Below are 19,173 nucleotides of genomic sequence, written 5' to 3'. Positions count from 1 at the left end.
TTTTTCTCAGATTTTTATGTCCTCCAGCACATTTTGTCTCCATGGATACACACGGCTCTCTTTTTCACTTATTTGGAGCAGAACATGAGACTTAGAACAGACATACACAATGCTAATAGTCCTTTACGCACAGAAACCACAGTGAAATTCCTCAACACAAATCCTTTAAATCTAAAATTGTTCAGTGAACACCAATGCTTTTTGTGGAACTCCACCAGTTTTGGCCAGAACATAGATTTTGTATTCCAGACAATGTTTGTGATGAGAGAACTCAGGATGGACCATTCAGAACAAGATGAGGAATACAACCTAGCAAACAGGTTGCCCAGGATCTCCCTGCTTCCAGAGCAGAAACCTCCCAACTTCTAATCTGAGTTTATTTATACATAGCCTGTGATTTATTAGATGCCATCGCTGTGCTTTTACTGGAAGAATTCTCTTTCTTTTCTGTTTATTCCTTTGATGTATTCACTAACAATAATCACAGCCTTTGCATCTTTCCTTTTGGTAGATTAAGCAAAGTTATTCTCCTCCATTCCTCAAGATCACAGTACCTCTATTTCCTGGACTGTTTTCTTACAGTTCCTTCCCACATTAATTTATCTCTCTTGAATGAGGAGCATTAGAAACATACTCAGCTCCCCAAAGAAACTGCATAAGTGCCCTACGCAGTGGTGCAAACACTTCCTCTAAGAAAATCTTGACACCTTATACATCAGCCGAGGCCAGTGCTGAGAAAAGAACAAAACACACGAGCTCCACAGGAGTACAGCAACCACTAAAGATAATCATCACTCTGGCAAAACTCAGCTGTGGTAAAACTGTATTTCAGTTTTTTTCCTCCTCTTTTGCTCTTCGTTACTCTTTGCCTTCAATAAAGACTTCCTTGTTCAAAAGCCTTTCAAACAACTGATTTCAGAATAACCTGCAGGTGCCTGAGTCACACTTTTCCTTCCTCTCAGCAGTAAGAAATTATCTGTTATTCCTGAGTCGTGTGAGCAGCTCTGAAAGGACTGATACACCAAAAAGAATTGAGAATTTTTTAGATGATAAATTTTTTGTTTCAGGCCCTTACCATGATGATGTCTAGTGACACAGTCAACCAAGACTCACAGAGAGAAATATCTGACAAGAACAATTTATATACTTAGAGAAAAGAAAACATACTTTTGATGGTATTCTTATGGTTATGTAGGGATGGATATCATGGTTCTCAGGATCCAAGAAGACCACGTGCATTTTTGCTTTATGATGAACCTGATATTTGCATCAGTTTCCTCTGTAAAGAAATCAGCATTACTTTCGACAGCCGTCATAGAAGCCTTTAATATCCCAGCAAGGGCTTGCTTTGCAGCATACCTTTCACTCTGTTAATCCTACATTTACATCCCCAATAAAACATTTTCAGTACACTGCAGAAAGTTTGGGGATTTAGATTAAAAAAGATTTAAGTCTCAACCATGTTTTAGTCCCTGATCTCTTTTAGTTAATTTACTTTAATTACTTCTGATTATATTTTGTTCATTTACCTATTTGAGATGAATTAAATGATGAACATATGTTCTAGGACTGTTTTCACTGACAGCTCTTCTACAAGGCCATTCCCACACATTAAAACTAAGCCTGAGACTGAGTGATCTCATTCAGTAACTACAGGGAAGAGAAATACATTGACTCCTACATCCAGAAATATCTGTCATTATTAATAGAATCTTCTCCAAGAAACAAAAATTTCCCATAGACACGCATCTCCCAGTTGTATTTTCTTACTTGGGTAACATAAGGGGTGCTAGACCAAATCTAAACTTGGCACTGGGATTTCAAGGACTAAAAGCATCCCACTGCACCTGATGTCTTAGAATCATGGAATATCCTGAATTGGAAGGGACCCCTAAGGATCGAGTCTATCAGTTGCACACAGAACTACCTAAAAATTAAATCTGTCATGAAGAAGTAAAACAAAACACAGGAAAAGTTCCTGGACCTTTGCCTTATGCCATCAACCAGAAGACCTTCCACACCTCAGAAGCTGGGATAATCTCGTCACTTCCGCACCATTTGGGGACCTTGCGAACAGGTTGGGAAGCACAACAAAAACTGTTGATTATCTCCTAACAAACTCATTCAGAACCATTTTAAAAGTTCTCTTAGGGACAGAAAATTTGAGAATTTCAGAAGCTTCAGGAAGTTTTTTAAGTTTATGGACCTCCTTGTCAAGAACTGTCTGATAATTAGCCAACTTAATAGAAGACTCTTACCTACTTGAGACAGATACATATGGAAGGACAAGTTTTCAGATGATTTAATATTGATTTGGCATTTCAGAAGCACCGCTCACTTTTGTAGCCTAAAAAGGGCAGCTCTAAGCAATCTCACTGCAGTTAACATTTATTAACACTTTGCATGAGTCAATATTTCAAAGTGCCTTCTGCTATACTTAAAACCATGTTGGCATACATTTCCTTTGAACATTTTGTTAGGTGCCTCCAAAACTTCAAAACGGGGGGAAATGATGTAGGATAGACCTGGAATGCTTGCACTTTAAACAATGAGGCATACAAAGATCTGTTATTGTTCTTCCCCATTCAGATCTATGAAATGTAAGAAAGAAAGGGGAAAAGGAGAGAAGGGGAGAAGTGGAAAAGGGAAGAAAATAACATTCAACTTTACTTAATGGAATGTCAACCTTAACATTTTATAAATGTTAATTCCATTTATAAATGCATCATATCCCTGGTGAGAGCACACGGCACCAGGTCCACAGCATAGCAAATATAATGATTTCAAGTCTTAACTGTAACCATGTAAGAGAGCAATAAGGTCAATTTGAATGGATAATGCTTGCAACAGATTTTCCTTAAATAGCATGTACTGTTCTGCACTTCTAACACTATTTTTGCCTCTTTTATCAAGTTTGGCAAAACAGAAAGAACAGTGCCAATAAAGTGCATAAATTAAGAGCAGGAAGAGGGCCATACTTTGCATTATTTCTAGTTTCCCTCATCTCTACCTGTGGAGGCAGCAGATCGTTCTCTTAAGGGATGATGATTGTTCAGAGGCACTGCAGAATGAGGCTGATGAGGGCATCTATTTAAAATATGGGAAATACAAAAAACCAATGAGTTGGAAAGACCACAAATGGTGGTGTTCATCTCCCTGGAGAATGCTGCAGTATTGAAGTGACTTGATAGGCTCAGGCTCCATTTAAAGCCAGAGTTGGGGAGGGAGCAGGACTGTGGATATTCCCTCAGGTCCAAGCCATGATATAAGCTCCTGCCATTCTGCTTCCCCAGATAGCCATTTGTTTCCACCACACCTGAAGGCCTCTCCTAGGTAAAGCCACAAGAAGGAGGCAGAGGTACACAGTAAAGATGCCCATCACAGCAAAGGGCGAGCTTCACTTCTTCAGCCAAAACAAAATGAAAAACTTCAATCAATATTAGGACAGCAAAAGTGCAGTTTTAGCTAAAAGATCACACTGCCCCAAAAACAAATTCAGTCTGATAGAAAAATGACTATCAGTCAACACATTCTGGAAGGGTACTCTGACAGAAGGAGTAAATTGAAGAAAAGCTGCTTCTGAGGAAGAGCTCACTGCTCTTGTGTTTATGTAAGGGATTATGTGCTGCTCCCTGCAACAGAAAGGGGCAGGAATACATGGCGCAGGACTACCCCTGTCCTACATTCCTAGATACTGGTCAAATGGAATTTTGCTAAACTTTCCAAATATTTTCCTTTTGAATAAATCACTTTCAAACTTAATGGAAGTGAAGAATTCTAGCCTCAAAAACTGATGTTCTTTATATAAAGACATTGAAACAGAACAAGTCTTCTTCAAAACCTTTGGGAAAAAGGTCAGAACCCTACTTTGCCAAACACGAGCAGTAAGTGCATTTGTTTCCAGAGCACTTTTACTGTTTGCTATTGCCATCCTTTTTGAAGACAAACCAGATTCTCAGGAGAACAGTAACTAATAGACTCAGTCAAAAGATCATTTCCCCTGGTCCTTCTACAGTGCTAAACAGCCTAATTCTACAGGGAATAGAGTATAGTGTGAGTGCTGAAAAGAATCCATGTCTGCTGCAAACGAAGGAGCTGTGCACTGAAGCAACAAGTGACAAGCAAATGTTTAAAGAAACTCATGAAAAAGCTACTCTTCCACCCCATACAACTTTCCTTGGTGCTCAAGTTAGACCTATGCAGACTTACTAAGAGTGGAAGTACCTGCTTCAGCAGTCATTTAAGAATTAACTTACATACATTTAAGAGAGTACAAGCCTATGGAAAAGATACATGAGCCAGGAAACTACCAAATATTCGTGACACATATAAGAACATGGGACTAAGAAGTGGCTCATAAGATCATGGGTGACTCTCCTCACAGTGTCAAATGGCAGACACAATTTTGATCTTGCAGTAAGGAAGAGATACGCAGGTATTAAAAGAAGGCACCAGAGAACAGGCTGTGAAAGCAATAAAGGACCTGAAACCTTCTGGATAAACAATTTTTATGCATCAGATTCAGTTTAAATGCTGCAGAAGGGGCATCCTTCTGCAACCACAGTTGCGAGCAGAACTGCATCAATGTTCTTATTTCAAGTTATTTAATTTAATTACACTTATATCTTGGTCCTTAAATTTTTCTCCACTATGGCTTCATTGCTGGAACTTGTGCTATCACTTCTGCCATTATCAGAACTGCAACTTTCTAACCATTTTTCTGAAAGACTGAGAAATAATGTTTTTAAGGAACAGTATTTTGGGAGAATAATTATTCAAAACTCATATGTGAGCTCTCAATTAACAAACAAACAAAAAACCGAAACAGTGAAAATGCTACAACCAGAAGTCACTGTTAAGCATTATGTTAAGACAACCTTGTGTTAGAAAGTGGCAAGGAGCTCTCTAGTTTACAAAACAGAAGAAATGCCCACACATAAAGAAAACATTTCCAAATGAATGAACTAAAGGTGGTCTCAACTAGTTAATAGTATTCTTGCAAGAGAGAACAGCTTTTCTGTTGCACCCTCAAGACAAATGCATGGATCCTTCTCTCTGTCCCATTTGGTGGCTAAGCTGGTGACATTAAAAACCAATAACAATGGGTTAACTGGGTAATCTTGTCGACAACCTCAAGTGAAACACTACCAACAGAGAAACAGAAAAAAAAAAAACAAAACACAAACCAAACAGGTTATGCAAATACAGCACTAAAATGGACACAGATATGCAATCAGTAAATTCTAACACACACACAGAAGGAAGACATATGACAGACACACTTGTGATTATAAGGTTCTCTTTTCCAAAAGAAATATCTCCTTTTGAGAGTGGCTTCTCACTAAGGCAATGGTAAAGCAGGTCTGCCTTCTGGCTTGGTGTTTGTTCTCATGAATGCGTCAGCAGATTAAGATGAATTTTAGCCTTATCCCTGAACACTGCTATTCAGCAACATTAAGCAAGCAAATTTGCAGCTGAAGGCACCAGGAGCTAGCAACCACCAGGACTAATGAAAACCAAGCCACTGGTCATTATCTGAAGAGTCACTCTGTATTCAGTAACTACTCACAAGCAGAAGGGGTTTCCTTCAGCTCTTTTTTGAGCCTCAATTCAATTTCTCTACAAGGAGTTCTTCCTAAGCAACCTTCCAGTACTTGAAGGGAGCTTACAAGCAGGAGGGGAACCAACTTTTTACATGGGCAGATAGTGACAGGAAAAGGAGGAATGGCTTTAAACTAGAATAGGAGAGGTTTTGGCTAGATGTTATACAAAAATCCTTTACAAGAGGTTGGTAAGGCACTTGCACAGCTGCCCAGAGAAGCTGTGGTGCCCCATCCCTGGAGGAGCTCAAGGCAGGTTAGATGGAGCCCTGGGTACCAGAGCTGGTGGGGGGCAGCCCTGTCCATGGCAGGGGTTGGGGCTGGGTGGGCTTTGAGGTCCCTTCTAAACTCAACATTTCTGTGATTCTGTGGTTACATGTGCTCAGAGTCGGCCTCAAGCAGTGGCACACACCCACTGAAGAGCCAGTGGCCCTGTGATGACTGACTGCTTTGCACACATTGAGCATGGAGAAGGACACCAGCTGAACCATCTGCGGAGCTGCATCTGAATCCTCAGTGGAATATGGTTTCCCCACTGCTCCCCACTTGAAACAAATGAGAACACAGCTGCAGCTTGCTACTCCTCAGAGGCAGCAATGGTCCTAACCTTCAGAATTCAAGAGACAGGCTTACATATGACGTAGTGGAGCCTGAAAGCACCACTCACAGGGCTGGCACAATCTAACCCACATGTGGCATAGCGCAGACAAAAGCACAATCCTGAATGCAAAGAAGCCCAATCATAAAACATAACTGTAATAAGGTGACAAGCAATCAGCAGACATTTGTTTCCCACTTTTTCTTCAAGCAGAGAAGGTCTGAGATTGAAAGCAAACTCGCAAAATGAACCTGCTTTGATCAACTCAATCAAAAATGCCTGTTCCTTATCTGCTTATTTAGAACCCAATTGCAGTTACATATTTGTTTAGGTACCTAAATATGCACTATAATGAGAGCATCTGTTCTTACCTTGCTCTCCTCATCTTATTTCAGTTGCATTCATCCTTGCTTTAAATGGAAAATTTTAAATGGAAATAGGAGGAGGCCAGTCCAGAGAGCTAATATGAATAGTAAGACACATTAAATCCTCATGATAACTCCATTAACTGCAGGTTCTTACCTGAGAATAAATGTGACCTGCTAATCTCCGCTCAAAACTGCATGCTTAATAGATAAAAAACAATTCTACTAATTTAGTAGAAATACAAACAGTATTACCAATAGCTGAAAATGAAATTTTTGTGCCAGAAAACAGCACGATGAGTCACTGTGAAAACAAGACAGTTATTTGCTAAAACCAAGGACACACGCACACTTCTAACACTGTTACCCATGACTGTATAAAAAATGCATTAAACTACCAAGCAAGCTAAGTACAAGTTCTGCTCCTAGCAGTTCATAAGTTTGATTTCATTAAAAACTATGTAAATCATAAGCTCAGAAAAGAGAAAGGGCTGCATAAATGTTCAACTCTAGGAACCTGTCCGCTTGGGATGTGCTCTGTTTCTGATTTTTAATTAGCCAAGATTGCTCTAAAACGACAATATATGTTTCAGATCGACAGTTTGCTCTAAAATGTTAATCTCCACTTCTGTACTTCTGTATTGAAGACAGGAAAGAGGCACATGGAGCACACAGGAGAGAATGGATGGTACAACAGTGGAGATGGCACATAAATGGAAATGGAAGGAGGAAACGTGTAACAAACAAAGACTACATGTGCAAGCCTAAGAATGCTGAAACCATTCTCACCCCTGTTAAGCAGCCACACAAATACCAGTATTTTCAGATGTAATCATTTAAATCTACTCCTGTAGCATGAAAAAAGTTGCAGCACTGCAGAAAATTTCAGACAGGCAAATTTGACATAGACCAAAATAGCACCCTGAAGAGAAGATCAGCAGCAAGATAGAGGGTCAAACACCAAATCAAATGCCTCTTACACACAAAAATAATCAACATCATACAATGACAATCCATATAAGCCAAGGGAAAAAAAAAAAAAAAAGGAAGAGAGAGGAAGAGGGAATCATTTTACTTCAATCTTCTGCATCTATGCAACTGAAACCCTCCATCACAAGTGAATTTGAAGGGTTCAAAGCAGAAAATCAGCAAAATTAAATTATTAAGAAAGAACACATGAAGACCTTAGGAGAATTCTGTTAAGCCTATATTAGAGAATGTGCATTAGCAAATTAAATATGGACACACAAATCCTGAGAGAAGTAGAAAAACCTTTTATTTCCTGTTACTTTTAGTGGAAGGAATGCCATAAACTGCAAAATATAACGCAAACTAAATAATTATTTGTAGCCAGTAGCATTGTATTTATTTGAACACAAAAGATGTAGTACAGACTAGAAAACTGATTAAAATGTGTAAGAGATCATTTAATAGAGCTTAAAAAGCCTTCCTCGGGAACGTGTTACTAAAGGAAAGGAATTCAATGATGTTTCTGCAGATGGAATTCCTTTTTCAGGCATGAATTCTAAGCAAAGGGCAAATGATTTAAACAACTGGTACAAAATAAGCCAGAAGAAAGATATATGTAAACTCTGCTTAATGTTACACGCAAGTTAAGGTATAATGTACCACATTTATAGTCATAGACAGAAACTGTAAGGGCTTCCTGGCAGTATTATTTCTAGACAAACATTTGGGAGTTATGCTTAGGGACAGAAAAAAAGCCAGCTTGCTACTCAAAAGAAATGCTGTCTGTGTTTATTTCAATTACTGTCTATTTACTGTATGGAGAGAAATACTGCCCTTTACTATTTTCAGCCCTCCAATGAGAAAAAAAAGAGCTGCAACAGTATATACAAGGCTTTTGCTGCACGGTAACAATTAATAGGTATTTTCTATTAGCAACAGTGCATGAAGAAGAACACAGCCTTAGGCTTCAGCTGGCTCAATTTGCAGGGCCAGCTAATAGAGGTATCTTTCCAAATTCAGCTGTGCTGACCTGAGAGTCCCTGAAAGACAATAAATTTGAAAATCCAAAGTGTCATTTCATCCCAGTACTTTATAAAACATGTCTGAATGACACTTGGACATTTTTAAAATAACTAACATAGGTCTTGCTTACCTGGATTTTAGACAGCCTGCACTAATGCAAACACAGGATTACATGACCATGAATTTCTAATGGCAAAGCAGAAATAAAAAGCGATACAAATTGGTGTGGCACAGTATGGGAAAAGCCTAAATTCACTCCACTGCAGGAAGGGACACAAACTTGACTCCAGCTCAGTTTCAGTAATGGCCTAAAAGACCCACTGACATCTTGAATTTATGGCAGAAATATTGTTCCAGCACTGAAGAATTTAAATACTCTCCAGCTACTATATAGTCCTCTCAAGAAGTAGGTATATAGTTCTGCTCATCACAAGCACCACTAGCAACAAAATCTCTAGATTCATAAAGAAAGAATCAATAAATGGAGTCTCCTAAACTTCACACATGAAGGAAGGCTTTCAAACACTACAGAGCCAGCAGATAATTAATTAATTGAAAGGATCGTGTCTGATGCCATGAACTACCTTTACTTGGATAATTAGTCTTCATTAGTAAACTCACAAAAGTGAGAATTTCGATCAGAAAAAAAAAATAATGAGCCAGAAAGTAATGGTCATCTGATAAGCAATCATCTTTTCTGCATCTGCCATCTTTTCTGTAGATGTAACAACACAGACTCTTTTAGGAAATTCAGTAACAAAAGCATTTGACAAATTGCAGAGTTTGCTTTTCTTTACCTTATTCTTTGTGATTCCAATGGAGATCAACACCTCCTGTTGCAACATTTTTATCTTAAATTCCCATAAACACACAATTTGATACTGCTTCACACAATCTGTGTGTGATCACATGTAGAAAATCCTGACTAAAATGCAGATGCATCTTGGGAGAAGGTAGGTAAAAATCACTTTCTCAACTTCACACACCATCGATCTGTTCTCCATGTTGAATTTCACATTCATGTCTGATTAGGAACAAGCTTCTTAAATGCATTTCAGAACAAGGTCATGCAGCAAAATTATATATATACTGACCTACAGTGCCACATATGTGAGAGCAGGAGATCCATTGCTGCTTGTTCCCGAATTACGTAGGCTTCATAGAAACTTTAAGGCTGGAATCACAGAATCACTGAGGTTGGAAAAGACTCTAAGATCACCTAGTCCAAATGTCATCCCATCACACCATGCCCACTAACCATGTCCCTCAGTGCCACATCTACATGTTTTCTCAACACCTCCAGGGATGGTGACTCCACCACCTCCCTGTTTCAAAGCCTGACCACTCTTTTGGAGAAGAAATGTTTCCTAACATCCAACCTTAACCCCTCATAGTGCAACTCGAGGCCATTCCTTCTCACCCTCTGTGTATCACACACAGCCTGTTTGCACTCATTTGTCCAGATGTGCTTAGAAGCTGAAACAGGCCATGCACCTGACTACAAAAACACCAATAATTCAAGACCACAGAAACGGGCATCTGGGAAAGGAAGTAGCCTGCTCACTGGGGTTCCCCATTACTCATATCACTGCTTGCAGCTAGCTCAACATCATCTCCTGCATTCTGCCACAAGTTCCTCAGTACCATGCTCTGCAGTAGAAAAAATCACTCGACTTGTTTTAATTAAAAGGTAATTTTCCTGGGTATGGGGAATGTTTCAAACATGCAGTATACACAGCTACAAACACTGATGTTAAAGGGGTACATAATCATGGCATGCAAATATCAACGACAGCCTGAAATGATAGAATGTGAACAGTTCACCAAGAGGAAAAAAGGAAACATTTAAGGGCAGTGTACCAATAAAAGGATGTTTTACCCAAAGGTCAATGGAAAGTGAGACAGTTTGCCAAGGGAAGCAGCGGCTGTGGCTTCTGCACAATACAGGATCCAACATCTGTTTCAAGATCCATTACATACTTCAACAAGGAAAGAACTGGGCTACAAGCACATACAGCTTTCCTCCTACATCAGCTGAGGTTTGCTTTGTCTTTTTTTTTTTTTTTTTTTTCTTATAGACAACACTATGTACCACATGCACTCAAGACCCCCTCCCTCCCATAATGCTTAAGTGTATATTCAAATTTTTCAAGCAGGCTTAATATCTGTATTTTGAAAAGCAAAAAAACAAACAAACAAAAAAACCCACTTCAGATTCTTTTCCACAGCTTGTATTTAAACAATAAAGAGTTTTTTAAGACTCAGAGTATATATTAAAAGGATCAGACTGGAAGAGATACAGTAATCTACACAAAATGAGAAGAATTTCAGCCAGCAATGATACTGAATCCATATGTCAAGTCATGTAGAAATGAGCATTAACAGGAGCTCTTAAAGACCATTGGGCTAAGGGAGAATGTAATCAATATTAAACACCACCTAATTTATGTCTCTAAATCAAATCTGACAGCCTAGACAACACAATAAGCTTTCCAAATCCATAAATATTTGCAAAAAATCATACTCTTATCAAGGGCAAGAAAAAATAACTGCAAATTTCAGAAGATACAGACACTCAAAGCTAACATCTGAATATTATAGATCAGGTGTCCAGTGTCCATAGACACACTCAGTCACACAAGATGCTTGATTTAAAAAACAAGTAAACAAAATATATACCTATGTGTTCATCCACAGCAGGCAAAGAGGCTGAAGACTGACTATAAGCCAGGTGAAATACACAGTACAATACTGTCATAAATTCACAGGCTCATCTAGGCAGTATAGCCATGGCAGATTGATAATCAGGTGCAGATTAGTGCACAAAAAACACATGGATGAAATGTTATTTTAAAATAATCAGTTTAACTGTATGGTGAAATAGCAAGCAGATTCCAGTATGATTTCCAAAGACTCACTCAATTGCTCTAGAAGCATCCCCTCCCCCCCACCCCCATGAAATAACAGCAGACAATGGCACAGGTAGCTATAATTAGGACTTGCTCTTCTTCTCTACCCAAGGGCACTGCTGCCTGGACAGACCCAACTCCACTCATGTTGCCTTTAAAAAGTGAAAGCTACCCTATTCAGCTGTTGCTGTAATATTCAGTTTCCCGTTAGCAGCTCCTAATGCTTTTTGACTTAGTCGAGGATATATTCAGGAAATCCTTTCAACTGTGCACTGTCGATAACGTCTCAGATAGCAATCATTAGAAAGAAAAACATTACTTAGTTTTCTTCTTGAGCCAGTCAGTCCAGATAAGACCCAGGCACATCCCACAGGAGCATTCAGATTTGACACCCTCATAGAAAAAGCGAATGTGAACCACATGGCCTCATCAGCTGGGGCTTGCTGCAGAAAGGTGTTCAAGTTCTTTTTGTGAGTAATACAATGCACGCACACCTCCTTTATTCCCTAGACAAGAAAAAGCCATTTCACTTCATGGAGTGCAATGTATTCTCAAATATCGCAGCCAGGCAGGAATAGAATGAAATTCAAACTTGGGATATATCTTTTCCAAGTCACTGAGAGTTTGGCCACCCTGCTGCTGCAGGAGCAGATATGCCACTGGAAGGAGAGCGGAGGCCAGCACCCTCCCAGTCATACTGCTCAGCAAATGACAAGGGCATATGGTACGTAAGGGACAGTAGTTCAAAAGACTCATCTGCCCAGCTGTCCCTCTTTTCAGCACAGTGCAGGTTGATGATTTTGGCCACGGATGACCTTGCTGCTCCCACAGACCTCGTCAGTTTTGTAAGGATGAAGTCTGTTTCATGCAGCAGTTTTATAAGGGACTACTGCTGGTTGGTTAAATCCCCTTGAGAGATGTGAAAGCAGTGGAAATGGGGCCAGGTGAATATACAGCTTTACAACTTTATCAATGCCAAAGGACTATGCACCTCTCTGAATAAAAGTCCTGAAGCTCACCATTTTATTAAATCAGCATCTCTATAAGTACTAATACAAGAATTGTAGCAATTCTACACTAACAGATGCTACTAGATATGGACAGGCAGAGGAAATGTAACCAAAGGGCAGCTTTACCTGAAGGCCACCACTACTGCACTTAAGGAACCTCCATTTCCAGCCAGTCTCTGGGAACAGACCTAACAGGGATCACCTCAGTGCAGCTCTGCATTAGACCTGAGAAGCTTTGCCAAACACAACCTGCATCGCTCCCCATCTTCTCCCCCACATACACGAGAGAAGTTCATACACAAGTATGCGTGGAGAGCCCTGGGAACACATTAAGAGTTCAAGCACTGTAAAAATATGACCAAATCTGAATTGAAATCTGCTTTGTGCAGCTTTCCAAAAGCCTATGACACACACAAGAGCCCACTGCATCCCCTCCTCCGGACTCCTTGCTGTTAACTCCTCGCTGCTTTGCACGGATAAAAGCTGGCTAGACACACTTCAGAGTCCGTCAACCCTAATTAAAGCTTGGCCTTGGTGCTCATGACAGTGCAACAAATAGTGCTCGTTTCCTATGTTTATATATGTTTTCAAAGGATTAGCAATAAAAGCACTTTTAAATGACTGCGTGTTTGCAACATGAATCATCACTGTCAATTGGAATTTCATCCAAAATGAAGAAGGACTGGACTCAACAGCGACCCAAGCTGTATTCCTTCAGCAAACAGAGCCACGTGCACGCAGTCAGTGAGAGGCTGAGGGCAGGATGCCAGAAGGTGAACATCACTCTCCTGCTAACCATCTCTTCTGTAACTCACTTATCTGATGAAGTTAGAAGTGTTCTTCACAGTTTCTTTTTAGAAAAACAACTACAGAGTGAATTAATCTTTTAGAACTACTTAACTCTGCCTTTGCGTACTCAGGGCATTAGAAAATATGCAGCTGTCTCCTACCGAGCAGAGATGTTTCACTTTCAGAGCCTGGTAGACAAGAACCTATTCTCATGCCTGAATCCCACCACACTGAGACTGACAGCAAAAGCACACTGCAGGTGGTCTGCACAGATGCCACTGGTCTCCTGCTGTGCTCCACTTCTGCTGTGCTCCCTTCTGGAGAGCCTGTTTGGAATGTGAAGCAACTAGACAAATGGCCCAGTGACAGCAGCCCACTCAGAGCAGCCCTTTTCCTGAACGGCCACCCAGCTTTCTCTTGTAGCAAGAGCGGTGGGGAAAGAGCCTGGGATGCTCCAAGGAAAGAACAGCTGGGGACAGCCTGCAACTGCAAGGACAACTTGTGCAGTCTGAAGTCCATTCTCAAAGGTCCTGTTGAAAGGACAGGATGGGATCAGGCCAGACAAGCAATCCCGGCAAGTTTAATTTGGCCCTGGGGCAGCTGAGTGAGTTGCTTTAGAGCAAAGAAAGAGGTTGATGGTATTAGTCCTGCAAAATAAATTGCTTGCAGGATTTATTATCATCACTATAATAATTGTGGTCTGCTTGTGGTACCTAAGAGATGTGAAAATCTACAAGGGCTTGAAGGCTCAAGTCATCAAGTAACGTGTCTTGAAGACAGAAAGACAAACAGATCTGAAAACTGGTTATTGCAAAAGGCAATCAAATCCACAGGAGCATGTCACTATTTAGGTCCGCCTCACAAAGCATTTTACAGTTTTAAAGTGTCACCACCAATCTCACTATTGCACTCTGTACTATTCTGTAAACTAATTTTTTAACAAATAACAATTACCATTACTACAACAAGGCTAGAAAATGTCTATTATCTTCTTTCTAATTCCTTGTATGCCCCAGAAAGCATTCTGTGGTTCACCAAATTTGTGAGGAAATACTATGACACTGTTTCTTTCGCTTTCTGCACCCTTCCACTTGGAATGATATATTTCACATGGTAAAAATAAGCAGAAAGTCCGCCCACCTTACCAGCAAAGGTTGAATATGACTAGATCATGACCGTAGTACTACTGGAGGCAGAGAAAGATCTTTCTCTTCCCAGAACACTAACATCCAAATTGGAGGTGACCTTAAGACAACTAATGTTTGTGTTCTTCAGACATCTGGCTGTTCCCTCTTTCTAGGCATAGCTCAGCCTGGCAGAAGCCCTGGTTTCCTGCCCCAAGGAAGAGCCCTGCTGCTTGGCTCCAGATGAAGTCTCTTCCAAAGCCCTACTCCAGCTCATGCTCTCCAATTCCCCAGTGAAAGACAGGCAGGATTTCCCTCCCAGGGCAAGCACCCTCTCCCTTGAGGGAAATCCCTTCTGGTAAATGCTGGAAGACAAACCAAGATTAAAGGTGCTGTATTGAGATTCATGTGGCTATATACAAACCAGACCATGCTTCAAGCTTCCCGCTTTGCCCCACTGAGATGTTTGTTGTGCAATCCCAAGGCTATTTTTAGTCACTTGCATAGAAAATCGCATTCCAAATTACCAATGGATCTCTTGAAATAAGTATAATACAGCTTTCTGATGCTTGAGCCAAAATACATGGCAGTTTTTTATGCTCTCTGTAAATGCTGCCAAGATATAAAAACTCAAGCAGAAATCTCACGTAAGGAAGGTGAGCATCCCTCTTCACTTCATGAAATTGTTTGAAAAATGTTCCCAGAACCTCTGCAGATTTTCATATCCGTTACACACATCACCATTTCAAAAATAGCTCATAAATCAGAGTGAATTCAGCAGAGAATAGCGGATGATTAATCAGCTAACCTAGACCTAGAAATTAAAGGGTATTGCTTGGTCAGGCAACACACAGTGAGGGTGAGATATTATTTAACTCTCTATGAGTGTTCATGAAATCACTACATAGATACCAGCATCAGAGGAAAAAGAGCTTTCGTTGTGTGACTCAATGCAGGTGTAACATTTTTCTTGTACTCACCTTTAGTAATACACCTTTATACTTGTTCAGCTAACATGTATTTTAACTTACTTTTCACCAACAAAAACCTTCCAGTTGGCTATACAGACTCTACCTCCTGGAGCTCTTCTTTGAGTCAACCCCAGTGCTTGATTCAAAGTGTAATTGTGACATAATTATCAGTCATCCCACTCACATGGAATATATGCTGGATCAAACATGTCATTGGTTAATATACGACCATCACAGCAGGTGTGATAGTCTTAAAGTCTTCATCTGCGTGAATTATAATTGCCAATTCACTGTGACATTTTGGTGCCACAGTGGCCTTGTGCTGACTCAGGCTACAGCCCATCCAGCAGTATTAGAAAACAGAGGAGGTGGTACTGGGGACTCGATCTCCGAACCAAACAAACTTCAAAAGCTCACCTAAAGCTACCACTAGCTCAGTCCTGAAGAGGCCAGTGGCATCTGAACAAATGCCAGTTCCCATGCTCTCAGGCTGCCCCGAGACACAAACCACAGAACAAAGCTGGGAGATCTGCCTCAAAAGCACACTGCTGCTCTGAACTAACATGCAAAGCAGATGCTTCCTTACGTACTTTTATGGAAATCATGAGACTTTAATTATCAGTCCTAAAAAGCAGAAGAAAAGCCCTCCAAACAAATCACTGTAATTTGCTTTGCCAATAAATTAATTGCTATTAAATACTATAACACGGTATAATTTTTATCTCACAGTAATCAAAACAATCCAAGAACGTGATTTGTACTTAGACCATATAATTATTCAGAGTTAATAAGAACAGCACTAAGAATGGTATCAAGTGCTGCAGGTCAACAAGCATTTGATTTTGGCTGGGCTACTCATAGACAACATGTGTGCAAGCATGGACTATGCAGAGAATCGATCTATCTATGTCATCCTGCCAGGCTGGATGCGGCTCTGGGCAGCCTGGTCTGGTGGTTGGCGATCCTGCACATAGCAGAGGGGTTGAAACTATATGATCCTTGAGGTCCTTTTCAACCCAGACTGTTCTATGATTCTAAGGTACGATTCTATTCATCAGTGCAGGAGAATGAGTTTCCCAGTGAAATCCCTCTTGCTGCTCATACGCGATGCAAAAGTTCCCTGCTTCTGTATGCCTGCACGACAACCGAGTGGGTACGACAGTACTCAAAACGAAACGCACTACCGAAAAAACAATAGCAGAAACCCTCAAGCCTCCTTCTACTATGGTCTGTCGGCACCAGGCTTTAAGGAAAGCACAAGGAGAAGCCGACTTCCACAGTCAACACCGAAGGCACCGCAGCGAACCTGGTGGAACCGCCTCAGACCAGCACCGGGCAGGGGGACCCGAGGGTCTCTCAGCCCCGACCTACGGCTCCCACGCGGCCACAGCAACGGCGTCGAAGCGCCGCGCATCACGCACCCGGCACGCTTCGCTCGTGCCGCCGCTTATTTACGAGTTCAGAAGAAGACGCAGCCGGTTGTTTTTATGTGGCTTTTTTTTTTTTCTTCTGCCCGAGCAACTGAGAAAATGCTCCTAATAAGGTTCGCAGAAAGGAAACGGCTTCTCGACGGCGCTAAGCCCTTGAGAAGGAAACAAAAAAAAAGCTCTCGCTATCAGCCGAAGAGCAGAGGACGGCGGGGCCGGGACAGGCAGCGCCCGGGGGTGCGGGGCAGCGCTTGGGTAGGGCGAGCAGCACCCAGACACCGCTCTGCGCGCCTCCCGAGCGCGCTCACGGCTTTTTCTGCTTCGGCCCAACCCCGCGCACGGGACAGCCGAGGGGAGCGGCCCCCAGCCCCAGGCGGCCCCCGACCCGCCGGCACCTGACCCGCCGGCACCTGCTCGGGGCCGTCCCTCAGGAGCGGCACCCGCAGCCGACCCCGGCCGCGTACGGCACTCACCGCGTAGCGCAGCGCCGGCCGCTCGCCGAACACCGAGTCCCCCATGGGCGCGGGGCTCAGCTCCTCTCGGCTCCGCTCCTTCGGGGCTCCCGCCCGGCAGCCGCCTCTCCCGCCCCGCCCCGGCAGCCGGCAGCCCCGGAGAGGAGGAGGAGGAGGAAAAGAAGGCGGAGAAAGGGGGCCCGCTCTCCGCCCGCCGCTCCGCCCGGCTGAACCGGCACAGCCCCGACAGCGGCACCGCCAGAGGAGAGCCCGGTGTCCAGGTTCATCCTAGTGGATAGAGATAGAGGAAAACGAATACAACTCCAAAGTTTCAGTCTTTGTTTGTTTGATTGCTTTCTTAACACGTGTATTTGGTAAGGTGTGATTCCGGAGTCCCTGCCCGCGACGGGGGTGGAAGTCCTAGAGGTCCTCCCACCCCAAACCAATCTGTGAACCCACGATTCACACAGAAAAGGAAACAAATCCTAAATGAAAACTCTACTCTCCTGTTATAATTAGAAGCAACTTGCCTAGCGAGACGGTGGCGTTGCCATCAACGGCAGTGTTTAAAAATACATAAACTTTGGGCAGCAGTGACCTAAGCAAGGAGAACTGACCTCAGGCCTGGGCTGGGCTTGATGCTCTTCTGCTTCCATCTTTGTAATCATTTCTCAGTGCTTTGCAGGAACAAGGTATGTCCCTCAGTTACTATGAGTCCTCCTCCATGGAAACAATGCATGTGAAATTGGTGACCTTCACTGGTTTTGACTTAAAATCTAGGCAAACAGGTTACCAGTGCTTTGCAATACCTCCTTAGAGACATTTGGGTAGAAACTCAGGATACCTACCTAGAACACACAGTTGAGCCAAAGTTCCTTTCTCCCCTGCTAGGTAAGTGCCATGCCCAGCAATCTATGGATCCTCCATAGGCCTTCATTCCCATTGCAGAGGAAAGTATCTTCAGAGTTCCCGTGCACAGGGAGGGAATTTTTCAGCTCACTTCGCCTTCGACAAAGCATGGAATAATTGCATTTATACATTAAACTCGCTGTTGTTTATTCATCTGTGCTAAACCTCCTGCTGGAAAATGAGGCAGGGAGGTATCTGAGCGATTGCAGAGAACGTGTTGGAAAGCAGCACCCAACAGAAGCAAATATTATGCACTGAACGTTTCAAATCACCAAGCAAAAATAAGTACTTAAATAAAAGGCAAGAGCAGAGCACCCGGTTCTCCATTATGAAGTTCTGCTTTTTACTCCACACACACCCTCTCCACTGAGTCCCAGTGCTTTTCCTCTGCATGGCAGCTGTGGCACTCGGCTGCAGGAAGCAGCAAAAAGCAGATGGAGAGGCGTGCACTACGCCTACCCCCAGGCTGCATCACTGCCCGCTCTTTAGCCCTGTCTGCTGACAATGATCAACGCAAAGGGGAACACTGAACATCAAAGAAGGATGGGATTAAAACCTGAGGGCCGTGTTTCAATAAGCACCCCAAAATGAAAAGAACAGTGTGGAAAAGACAGAAATCCACAGCAAGAAGGTATAGGAGAAATAGCCTAGCAAAAGCAGAGGTGCAGAAGAAACAGAATTATCTGGGATAAGGCAGAAAAATAGAATAGCAAGAAGATTGCAAGAGGAGAACAACTAAAGGTGAGGTTTTTCAGGTTGAACTTGTCTGTCCTGGCATTGCTTGTCAACGAGAAGCAGCGCAGTCTGTGACCCTCGTGCATCCCTCCACCTCCTACCGTTGCCTCTTCAGGTGCCCACTGCAAGGTAATGCAGCAGAATGAGTGCAGAGTTTGCTCCCATGCAGCAGGCTCGGCCAGCTCACTAGGGAGATGCGTGCTGGAGCTGGCATGAAGGACTGCGGCAGCTTGAAGGGCAAGCGTTTTTCAAGTATTTCCACACCCAAAATCATAAAGCATTTGGTAAGTTG

At 42.3% G+C, this 19,173-nt stretch overlaps 1 protein-coding gene across 3 annotated transcripts in view; it reads right to left on the bottom strand.

Moving 5' to 3' along the window:
* Positions 1-19,173, bottom strand: part of ARHGAP6 (Rho GTPase activating protein 6) — a 298,937-nt gene that overhangs the window by 132,863 nt on the left and 146,901 nt on the right. For 2 of the 3 annotated variants that reach the window (XM_052664672.1, XM_052664673.1), the window contains exon 1: positions 17,259-17,384. The exons of the other annotated variant lie outside the window; for it this stretch is intronic. In XM_052664672.1, coding sequence (XP_052520632.1) covers positions 17,259-17,303 — 45 coding nt within the window. In that variant the 5' untranslated portion in view covers positions 17,304-17,384. Of the gene's footprint in view, positions 1-17,258; positions 17,385-19,173 lie in introns of those variants that run through there. 3 annotated transcript variants of the gene reach the window in all.

The sequence above is a fragment of the Tympanuchus pallidicinctus genome, unplaced genomic scaffold (genome assembly GCF_026119805.1).
Source record: "Tympanuchus pallidicinctus isolate F22 unplaced genomic scaffold, pur_lepc_1.0 scaffold6, whole genome shotgun sequence".
NCBI classification, from domain to species: domain Eukaryota; kingdom Metazoa; phylum Chordata; class Aves; order Galliformes; family Phasianidae; genus Tympanuchus; species Tympanuchus pallidicinctus.
This window is presented reverse-complemented; position numbering and strand designations above follow the sequence as displayed.